The sequence below is a fragment of the Hylaeus volcanicus genome, chromosome 4, assembly GCF_026283585.1.
Source record: "Hylaeus volcanicus isolate JK05 chromosome 4, UHH_iyHylVolc1.0_haploid, whole genome shotgun sequence".
Classification (NCBI taxonomy): Eukaryota; Metazoa; Arthropoda; class Insecta; order Hymenoptera; family Colletidae; genus Hylaeus; species Hylaeus volcanicus.
Genome location: NC_071979.1, coordinates 10,535,730 through 10,546,838, shown reverse-complemented (window position 1 = coordinate 10,546,838; position 11,109 = coordinate 10,535,730). Strand labels below are relative to the sequence as shown.

Here is an 11,109-nt window from a genome sequence, read left to right as displayed (position 1 = left end):
AACATTATTTCATGTTCCCGTTGTTTGTGCTGTTTATATAAATACGTACAAATATATATTTCGGACGTAACTCTGGATACAACTCGTGGAAACAAAAAGCGATAGACTGTCGCGCAGAAGGCTCGAAAATAATAATGCTCACTTCGTAAGATTTCTAAATCTTATACTCTAAACCTCTTGGGTTGAGAGGGGGTAACTATGACCCTTGGTACTGGATGACTAACTCGTCTAGGATGAGTCGTTGAAATCCTTGAAAACTTCCTGTAGGGTCTTTAGGCTTTGATAAGAACATTTGAAAAACAAGGCTGCCTAAGGTATTTTGAATACATTGATTCTGATATCTTTATCTTTGCTGAACGAATAGGTTGGTCAGTCAACAGTAAATTATAATCTTCTATACGCGATGAAATGTTATTTTTTTTTTATTTAACACGACTTTCAATAGAACAATTGGTTTTTGGTTTCATATTTACGATAAGCTATTAGCAATGATGATTGCAGTCTGTTACTGTAAACGGTATTTTAATGTTAAACCAGAGAATGTAATATATGTATTTGCACGGTAATCTCCGCCACGTGTAATACGTAACACGTACCACTTTCGATGACTAAATTAAATAGTTAATGAATCAGTTACTTTAAGACACTCGACTGTTCACCCCTCCTTTCGCTAAAGTTAATTTTGAACTGCGTAGATTATTATTTGTTTAATTAACTAAGCTTTTGTTTGCGATAGCTAGGGAGTGACTGATTTCCTTTGAAGAAACACATGGCTAACATGGCAATTAATCTCAGTATTATCAAAACTATTATAGTTGCTACGACTGTCAAGAATATAACAATGTCCATGTCGTTACGTTGGTACCAGGGTTGCCAGGCTAGGCTGGAGCGAAGATGCGGGGCACCTTTATGACGAATCACGTATTCCGTCCACCAAACAAGGTTCTTCACTAAATCGTATGGTTGGTCGTGGACGGTATTTTGGAGTTCGATCATTCTCTTCTTATAGCTGAAAAGACACGATAAATTTGTAATTGCTAAATGAATAGTTTATCGTTGATTGTGTCAAGACGAACGCTTCTCGTCGCTCGGTGCACACTTACGATTTATCTGTTATAATCTCACGGATGGCACTTTCCAACTCATCCCTCGTGATACTAGTGATGTCTAAATGCTTTCCGACGCCAAGAGCTTCCATTCTGCCTGTTTGATAGGTCTGGTCCGCTATCATCGGAATTCCTAAAACAGGCACTGCGAATTTCACTGCTTCCTCGGTGCTTTGGAGGCCTCCTTGATATATGAACAGCTTAATGTTCGGGTGTGCTGCACAACGAAATCAAAATCATTAGGAAAATGTCATTTTTAGCATCGAAATATTCAATGGTAAGCAAGTTTCTCACCCAAGATGCTCTGCTGCGTAAACCATGGCGAGATGAAGACGTTGCTCGGTTTCATGGCCAACTCTTCCTCATACTTCCACACGATTTTGTAAGGCAACCTGGCGAACACGTCGAGGAATATCTGCAAGGTTTCTTTCGGCATTTCTGAGCTCAACACGTTACTACCCAGACTGAAGTAGATGAATCCATTGTGCGCGTCATCCACGAATCGTTTTAATTTCTGAGATCATAGGAGTACAGTTATCTCTTTGTATAGAAATTAGAGTATGATTAGCGTTGGTACATACTTCTGGCAGTGGTTTTGGGTTTGATGAGACGTGAGCCGAAGTGAACGTGATCATGTTTGCCAGTTTCGGCTTTGCTGCTGCAAGGCCATCGGCCTGATTGGTAAACACGAGACTCAGGTTCCTCTGTATGTCGAGCAGTGACGGTAAACGAGTTCCCAAGTACTCTTCGGCTATTTTCTGCTGTTGGGGTACGAATTTGGAATAAATAATGTACATGCTGTGCCATAGGGTCGCGAAGTTGTGCAGCCTTTTCCAGAACGGCAGGTTTGATCCTGTGTTCGCTTCCATTTCCCATGTAGACTCGTGAGAAGGTAACACAACCCCGCCCAGGATGTATTCGTTGAATCCATAAAGTCCCAGGGAGGTGAGCCCTACAGTTACACGAATCACTCATTATTTAACGAAATCAAGCGAATTGTTCGCCAGTAGAGCTACCGATTCAAGACAAGTCTGAAATTAGCGACGATTATATTCACGTGGATTTGCATTACTCGTGTTATAATTACTCTTTGTACTTCCTTTTCAACATTGTCGAGCATTTGAGCAGTACTGTTTGGTATGTGTAACTTCGCGTTCAATAATGTAAAGCCGATTTCGTGATACTAAGAGGCGTTTGTAGTTTAGTGTACAAGAAATAGAGTAAATCAACAGTCTAATTCGTTGTTGTTCAATCAAAACACTTCACTTCACTTTAGTAGATCATTTTCCACTAAAGAGGAATAAACATTCTTTAGAACGAACGTCGAAGGATACCTATAATGGGTGCGTTGAATCTGTGCCCGAAAGCGAATAATGCTGGTGTCAGCAGCATCTCAGCCATGACCAAATCGAACTTGACCCCGCTGTTAGGTGCGTACAGTTTCATCACTTCCGTGTTATTAAACACAGCATGTGTGACAACATCACTGAAATTTGACATCCTGTCCTGCACGAACTCTATCCAGGTAGTTTGTTCGAAACGGTACTTGAAGATGTCGATCTTCTGGTCGATAATGATAGATGACAAGGTGTTGATGTAAACAAAATTCGTCAAGTTCACGTCTGGGATGGGGTTAGGGCTGACGAACACTATTTCGTGGCCACGTTTGCTCAATTCTATCCATAACGGTCTGAACGGGATTTGATGACTGTACGAAGGCGTCGGGATTATAGCAAGGATTCTAGCGCATTGCACTTGTTGGATGACCAATAGAACACCCGCAACCGAAAGTATGATCGCGATGTTGACGAAATTCATGATCACGAATACACCACTACGCGATCTGGTTACGACAATCCAACGAATCTTATATTACAACTGTGCTGAGAACGCGTATAAACTGTGCGATTACTATCATTTACTATCGGTATATAATTTATACGCGTAAATTAATCTATACGCTTAATTGCAGAGTCACGATATGTGATACCAGCGATACGGTGCCCTCCAATGGCAGCAAACGTGGAACGCATTGCCGAAAACTGTGAAACGTTGTTTTCGAAAGCGATTAGGATCACGCATCAAGTTGTTTGTCTTTAGATCTCACTCGTGTGTACTAATGCTTAGTCACTTGTATGAGCCAAGACTTATACCCTTATAATTGTAGGAACGACGCTTCACATGATAAGCGACGATAGGGATTATCTAATCTTGATACTCGCCGAGCCTTCTGTGTTTACACTGATGACACATAAAGAATAGTACTTTATAATTTACAATGCAATAATACGGAAAGCTTCTTGCCTTATTATAAAAATGAATTATTATACGTGTATGCTAGATGACTTTGTTTTTGACATACGGGCGGTGATTGTCTCTTTATTGTGCTAGACGGGGCCCAACTCGCATAGACGAACGGATCGTGGAAGGGGGGAAGGAGCGATAGTTAATTCCGTTAATTCCTAAGCATATGCTAATTACTGTCCGATAAACGTATTAGAAATTTGCAAAGTTGCATGATTGGATGTTTTAGGTCGCTTGAGCCGCTCTAACAGCGACGACTCGTACATAACCATTTTGCAAGCAATGCAAGTAAACAGTCAAGGTCTCACTTCGAAGGCGACAAATTGATAAATTGGACTCGCGCGTCATCCATTTACACCTATATCGCTGTTAGAGAGCTATCAGATAATCGGAAGCCCAAATTTTCTAGGACCTTTCGTATTTAAAATCAAGTCCCATTTCTGGGCCGAAAGGCTGAAATTAATAAACTTACTACCATTACCACGTCAGAGTAGATAATAAACACTGATTCCTTGACAGCCACGGACAAAATTTGCATTACAATATATTTACAATGAAGATGAGTAATGAAATAAGTAGTATTAGGTTTCTGTTTATAGTACCTGGGATAAGTTCTTGCCAGGATCAGCACAAGGATTATTTATTGAAACTTTTGACATTTCTACAGCTGCTTTTCAATTATCTTCAATCGTGCAATTGTCACGATTAAAATTGAAATTTACACTTGGCACGTTCTCATTTTATTTCACCTTGTATGTTTCCCAACACGAATGAAGTAGAATTCCTAATGTCTATAATTTCAGTCGCTAAAGATTCTACTATCGCTAACTATCATACTATCAGCATGTGCAAGTGTGAACGACGTGTATACTGTTACTTTTTGTTCTGCCCGTTTCACGAGTTTGTATTGTAATGCTACTAAATAAAGACATATCACAAAACGGAACTATACACTTACATAATTAGGTAAGTTTCTAAATAAAAGCACCTTTTATCCTCATTTCTCGTACGTTAATATTAATCTAGAATCGCGTACGATATAATAGTTGGTTAACTAAGTTTTTGTTTTTGATATGTGTCAGGAGCCTGAATTCTTCTGCAGAAACATACGGCAAATTTGGCAAGTAAAGTGAGCGTAGTCGAGACTATTATAAATGCTACAATAGTAAAGAGTACAACAATGTCCATGTCGTTACGTTGGTACCAGGGTTGCCAGGCCAAATTTGAGCGAAGGTGCGAGGCACCTCTGTGTCGAATCGTATACTCCGTCCACCAAACAAGGTGATCCACCATATCGTAAGGTTTGTCGTTAACAACATTTTTAAGTTGTATTATTTTCTCCTTGTACCTAATGACAACGCGTCAAATTTTGTTACCATAGTAACCATGTTTTAAAAGTAAGACTCCGGTATATTTTGTAATTAATTACTTGTAATCTACATATACAATACTTACTTTTTATTAGTTATGACTTCTCGTATGGCATTCTCCAACTCGTCTCGTGTCACAGTTACGATTTCCAAACGCTTCCCAACCCCAACGGCTTCCATTCTGATAGCCTGATAATCCTGATCTCCTCCCACAGGAAACACTACGACAGGCACCGTGAAATGAATAGTTTCCTCGGTGCTCTGTAGACCTCCTTGATATATGAAGAGCTTGATGTTTGGGTGTGCTGCGTAACAAAATCCCAATTAATGAGAAATTAAGTCACCAATTACCGATAAAGCTTAGCGCAATCGTAAACGAGCCCAACCGTACCAAGGATGCTCTGCTGAGGGAACCATGGCGAAACCATGACGTTGTTTGGTAGCTTTGGGAATTCCTTCTCGAATTTCCACATGACTTTGTAAGGCAACTTGGCGAACACGTCCAGGAAAACCTGTAACGTTTCTTCGGGCAAGTCGGAACTCATCGCGTTGGAACCGAGACTGAAGTAAATGAATCCATTCGGCGCATCGTCCGCGAAGCGCTTCAAGTTCTACGTTCACGAAATATGAGTATGGTTATCAATCTGTTATCGTAGAGGAGTGCAAGCTCTGTACGCGATGAAATATACCTCTGGCAATGGTGTTGGATTTCGATTTACGTGGAATGAACTAAACGTGATCAAGTTGGTGAGTTTCGGTCGAGCTGCTGCGATAGCGTCTGGCTGATTGACGAAAATGAGGCTTGTGTTCTTCTGTATCTCGAGCAGCGATGGTAAATTAGGTCCGAGGTACTTTTCAGCTATTTTCTGCTGACGGGGTATAATGTCGCGGTAGTGGTAGTATATGGAACGCCACAAGTTGACGAAGTTTCGCAGTCTCTTCCAGAATGGCAGGTTCGATCCTGCGTTTCCGTCCAATTCCCATGTGGTCTCATGAGAAGGTAACACTAGCCCACCGAGGACGTGTTCGTTGTGTGCGGGAATACCCAGTGACGAAAGCCCTACGGTCACGTGAAGCAAGAATGATTTTATAATGTTGTAAGTGCTCTGTCAGTTTGAGATAGAAAAGCTTCGTGTTCTGTTGCCTCGATATCAGTAGGTTAGAGAGATAATTCGACTTCTATGATGTTGTTATCGTTTTATCTCTACAGTAATTCGAGTTGTGCTTAAATTCTCGACCTTTCGATCATTCCACGCTTCATATATCTAACCAGAATTTATCATAGAAAAATCATAGACTCCAACCGTGTAGTTCGACTCAGTTTTGTTCAAAGAAATTCAAGCATTGTTCACAGAAGAATTCTGACATAACTCGTCTCGATTCAAGAACCATAAGATTGCGTAGTATAAAAAGAAAATGAGCGATATATAGAGGGAATAAAAATACCTATTAAAGACGCGTTGAATCTATGAGCGAAGGCATATACGGCTGGCATGAGGAGCATCTCAACCATTATCAAGTCGAACTTCTGGCCGCTGTTAGGCGCGTAGATCTTTCGCATTTGCGTGTGATTAAACACATGTTCTGCAAAAGTATCGATTAGTTCAGGCATAGTGTCCCGAATCAAATCCAAGCAGGTCATTTGTTTGAATCGATGCTGGACCATGTTGAACTTTTGCCTCATATCGATGTAAGATGTCGAGATATCTATCTGAGTGAATTTCTCCAGCTTCAAGTCTGGGATTGGGTTCGGTGTTACTAGGACGACGTCATGTCCACGTTTGTTCAATTCGAGCCACAGTGGTCGATATGGAATTTGATGACTGTACGAAGGTGTCGGGATGATCGCGAGAATTCTGGCGCATTGTACTTGCTTCAAAACAGAGAGAACGGACAATCCTGCGAATAGAGTCGCGACACTGAACTTCATGCTGCTGGTCGCGGATGAACCACTCCGAAAGCTGGTCAGGATGAAACTGCCGAACAATGTATCACGCCAGTACCCCAATGTATGTAGAGCATGCAATATCATATGCGTGCAACAGAAATTTACCCCACACGCGTATATTTCAGATAGCAACGATGACTAGACGACATCTTAATCTCAACTTCGAGATAATGTTTACGGTTCGTCGATGAAGATAAGCGATAGTTTAAACAACCATAGTTTAACGTTCACGCCGGCGCTGCTATTTGTGTTCTCGCCATGGGACGGTGCGCTGGTTCGACTATTAATTTGTAGTTGTTTATTTGATTCTTGGAACGGATCCGAGTCGAAGTTATAGCGAATTTGATGTATCATCTGGTAGATTGGTAGGGATGTCAACAACCATATAACTGTGTCTTGTTATGCCCAATATGTTTATACTGACTCGAGCTGTCGCCCTTGATATGTAATTACTTTACAATGTATACAAAGTTGGTCGTACAAATGACGAAGCCCAGCTCGCGCAGACGAACGGATCGAGGAAAGGGGGAAGGTGCGAGAGTCCTTGCCCGACCTGAAGGAGATTGAGTACATAATATGTAATTGTGATCTAATCAATTAAATTCACTTCGATCTTGTAATACTTTTATTATTATAATATTTTCTCGTTATAGTAATTAATCTCATTTGTCACTATGTATCGCGAACATTCAATTTCATTCATATGAAAAATGATATCTTCAAATCCATTTCGCTACGATCGGCATAAATGAAACTTTTAACTACTGTATACTGTGACGCTTATTATGTATGCTATGTATGTATGTATGGTGCCTGTGCAATGAAAATGATTAACACAAATGAAACTTGTCCTACTTCACAAAAGTGTATACCACGTTACAATTTCAATACTTTCAGAAACGTATGATTTACGACACGCAAGGTATTTACGGTTCTATATTCTGTTAGCAACCGATTAACTAATTTTCTGTTTCTTGTGTTCTAACATTTGTTTACGGAAATACAATATGACTTTGATTGTAACACTGAGCGCAGCGAAGCCTGCTATACATGTTACGGTCGTCAAGAATACAACAATGTCCATATCGAGACGTTGGTACCAGGGTTGCCAGGCTAGGTTGGAGCGAAGATGCGGGGCACCTTTGTGACGAATCACGTACTCTGTCCACCAAACAAGGTTATCAATCATATTATAGGGGTTATCATTGACGATGTGATTGAGTTTAACCATGTTATCCTTATATCTGTAACAGTTAAATCGAAATTATTATTATTGCGTAACATATTGTAATAATAGTCTATTGTAATAATAGAGGCTAGATAAGAGTTTCGTCTATCTCTGACCCGTACTCTGTACATATTATATTTACTTTTTATTAGTTATAAGCTCTCGAATGTTACTTTCCAACTCGTCTCTCGTCAGAGAAAGGATTTCTAAACATATTCCTACACCACGTTCTTCCATTCTGCGCACTTGGTAGTCCTGATCCGCCATCACAGCTAACCCTAATACAGGTACGGTAAAATGAATAGCTTCTTCGCTGCTTTGCAGACCTCCTTGATATATGAAAAGCTTAATGTTCGGGTGAGCTGAAAAAATAAACGACCTATTATTCTTGAGAGCTCGATGACACAGTTGTATAAGGAAAATTGTGAATTGAATTTAATTGGGAAAGGATAAATAGAAAAGTGTGCAATTGTACCGAGGATGCTCTGCTGAGGGAACCATCGAGAGATGAAGACGTTGTCTGGTTTTTCTGGCAATTCCTCTTCGAACTTCCACACGATTCTATAAGGCAATTTGGCGAACACGTCGAGGAAAATCTGCAAAGTATCTTTCGGAATATGCGAACTCAACGCGTTGCTACCAAGACTGAAATAGATGAATCCTTCCGAAGCGTCGTCTAAGAAACGCTTCAAATCCTGCGACCAGAAAATCAAGAACAACGATGTGCGTGCGAATGATTTCCTATGAAAGTGATGCAAGACCCACTAATCTCTGTTTTGAGATATGAAACGTTTTACACTTCAATCCACTCAGCCAGAAACGTCAATAAACGCTAATTATCGTGTTGCGTGCTGCTGATTGTACGATAGATATATAAATTAATTAGATACTTAACCTCTTCAGGCCTATTGTACACTTATGCAACAATACACGAGAATTTTTAGATTATTTTTGAACGTGCGATAACGGAAATTGAGATTGGTGTGCTTATAATAAATCGTGATACGTATGTATGTAGGTTTTTAAGGTGCCGGCAAGTTATTATTCGCGAACACTGTAGTTTAAACAACCATCCATGAGGTAGCAACATCATTCACAAGGAACGATATATTTTTAACAACGTGGGAGTTACAAATAAAATTGTGTGTATGTATTATTACGTGGCATCACGATATCGACGAATACTGAATACTGTTTGCGTCGAGACCAATGTCAATGACTCTTGACGTACTATTGAACATGGTATACTCGTCACCGATTTGATAAGAACGCTAATGATCACAGAATTATATCTCTTTCACATGGACTTTTTTGCGCACTCTGTTTAGCAATTAAAATTAAATCAACGCTAACAAAAAGAATGTTAATTTGCGGAACTTAAATTTGTTCAAATAAGTGAACTTACACTTCTTTTATAATGTTTTAAAATTCTATTTTTTCATGTAGAAACATGAAGTGTTCGGTTCGATTGTATTAAGAATCCAAGTGTGCTTGAAATTCAATCGAGCCACGATGAAGCATACTAACCTTTGACAGTGGTGCTGGATTTTGAGAGATGTGGGACGAAGTGAACGTGATTATGTTTGCGAGCTTTGGTCGAGCCGGTGTTAGAATATTAGCCTGATTGACAAATAAGAGGCTCATGTTTTTCATAACGTCGACAACTGGCGGGAAATCTGCACCGAAGTACTTTTCGGCTATCTTCTGTTGTCTCGGAACGGCGAAGTTATAGATGTGGTATAGATGGTGCCACAGAGTTACGTAATTTGTCAGTCTCTTCCAAAATGGCAGGTTTGATCCCGTGTTCGTCTCCATTTCCCAAGTGTATTCATGCGAAGGCAGGACGATGCCACCGAGTTCGTACTCGTTAAATGAAATAACTCCCAGCGAAGTGAGCCCTACAGAAACCATAAATAAATCAACCATTAGCAACGTATTCAGAAGACTAGATGTTTCTCTCTTTCGACGTTAATCAGTTCAACCAAACGATAATTTATCACCGTAAGAATAAAAGTTGGCGAAAATGGGAAGGTGTACCTATCAATGGCGCGTTGAACACATGAGCGAGGGAGCACACAGCGGGCATGTAAAGCACCTCCGCGATGACCACGTCGAATTTAGTATCGCTACCAGGCGCGTACATCTTCATTACCTCCGTGTGATTGAACACATGTTCTATAAACTGATCACATAAAAACAACAAATTTGTCTCACAGAAATTTAGCCAAGATATTCCTTCGAATCGCTGGCGAATGTAGGCAATTTGTTTAAGGGACTTATAAGACTGGCCAACATCGATTTGAGTGAAGTTGGGCAGATTCGAGTTGGGTATGGGATTCGTGGTTATCAGGACGACCTCGTGTCCACGTTTGTTCAATTCGAGCCACAGTTGTCGATATGGAATTTGATGACTGTACGAAGGTGTAGGCACGACCCCAAGGATCCTAGCACATTCTAGTTGATTCACGAAACACAAAACACATGCGATAGCGAGTACAGTTGCAACAATGTGCTTCATAATGCTGACCGCGGATAAACTGTCACCAAGCTGGAAGAAGAGACGCTTATGCAGCTGTTACCCGTTTACTGAAGATGCTATCGAGAGTGTAGGTAAGACGGACGCAATACTTTGTAACTTTATCGGGAGCACAACTATCAGTCAACTGCCTTCGATGAATCACGATGCTTGCACCAGAGCTCAACCGTATTTAACTAGGAATGAATGCAGTGTCTATTTCAACGTTCGCGATGGATGTTTCACTTTGATTATCAAAGAGATATATGAATAGTTGCGACGCTATGTGCAATGGTACGAAAGCTACAGGAATGTTTTAAAGCCTAAAAGGGTTAGTCTGGGATCCGATAACTAAGTTATCCCATCTACGATATTAGTAATTTCCTGCGGAAAAATAATTCCTCCTTTGGCATTTTGTATCGTGTCTTAGAGATAGGGAGTAATTTCTAGGTGAACTTAAAGTACCTATATAGAAATATGCAAATACCATATGTATGCAAACTCTGAGGGTATTGATTATACGTGGAGATATGAAATTTTCAAAAAGTATTTAAATTACAGGTAATGTTTATCATTTAAGATTATATATTCACAAATATTGAACAACTTGTTTTAAGCTTGTTTAGAATACAAGGAAA

At 40.1% G+C, this 11,109-nt stretch overlaps 2 protein-coding genes across 2 annotated transcripts; both read right to left on the bottom strand.

The window, feature by feature from the left end:
* Positions 1 to 85: 85 nt before the first annotated feature.
* LOC128875172 (uncharacterized) lies at positions 86 to 6,810 on the bottom strand. The gene is made up of 10 exons (XM_054120546.1): positions 6,227 to 6,810; positions 5,470 to 5,840; positions 5,172 to 5,391; positions 4,866 to 5,085; positions 4,464 to 4,758; positions 2,441 to 2,972; positions 1,688 to 2,058; positions 1,401 to 1,620; positions 1,104 to 1,323; positions 86 to 1,009 (listed from the first exon to the last, which is right to left on the bottom strand). Exons 1-10 carry the CDS (start codon positions 6,708 to 6,710, stop codon positions 712 to 714), a joined length of 3,231 nt encoding a protein of 1,076 aa, XP_053976521.1. The 5' UTR covers positions 6,711 to 6,810; the 3' UTR covers positions 86 to 711.
* Positions 6,811 to 7,317: 507 nt separating this feature from the next.
* Positions 7,318 to 10,669, bottom strand: LOC128875737 (UDP-glucosyltransferase 2-like). The gene is made up of 5 exons (XM_054121597.1): positions 9,994 to 10,669; positions 9,484 to 9,854; positions 8,432 to 8,651; positions 8,099 to 8,318; positions 7,318 to 7,972 (listed from the first exon to the last, which is right to left on the bottom strand). Exons 1-5 carry the CDS (start codon positions 10,472 to 10,474, stop codon positions 7,684 to 7,686), a joined length of 1,581 nt encoding a protein of 526 aa, XP_053977572.1. The 5' UTR covers positions 10,475 to 10,669; the 3' UTR covers positions 7,318 to 7,683.
* Between the last annotated feature and the right edge of the window lie 440 nt (positions 10,670 to 11,109).

Excerpts from the sequence above, each read along its gene's own strand:
- LOC128875737 (XM_054121597.1), bottom strand. The coding sequence starts at position 10,474 with ATGAAGCACATTGTTGCAACTGTACTCGCTATCGCATGTGTTTTGTGT. Across the intron at positions 9,855-9,993 it reads GTTCAACGCGCCATTGATAG|GGCTCACTTCGCTGGGAGTT; the intron begins GTACACCTTCCC and ends TGGTTTCTGTAG. Across the intron at positions 8,319-8,431 it reads CCCTCAGCAGAGCATCCTCG|CTCACCCGAACATTAAGCTT; the intron begins GTACAATTGCAC and ends TTATTTTTTCAG.
- LOC128875172 (XM_054120546.1), bottom strand. The coding sequence starts at position 6,710 with ATGAAGTTCAGTGTCGCGACTCTATTCGCAGGATTGTCCGTTCTCTCT. Across the intron at positions 1,621-1,687 it reads ACCCAAAACCACTGCCAGAA|AAATTAAAACGATTCGTGGA; the intron begins GTATGTACCAAC and ends CTATGATCTCAG. Across the intron at positions 1,010-1,103 it reads GAGATTATAACAGATAAATC|CTATAAGAAGAGAATGATCG; the intron begins GTAAGTGTGCAC and ends GTGTCTTTTCAG.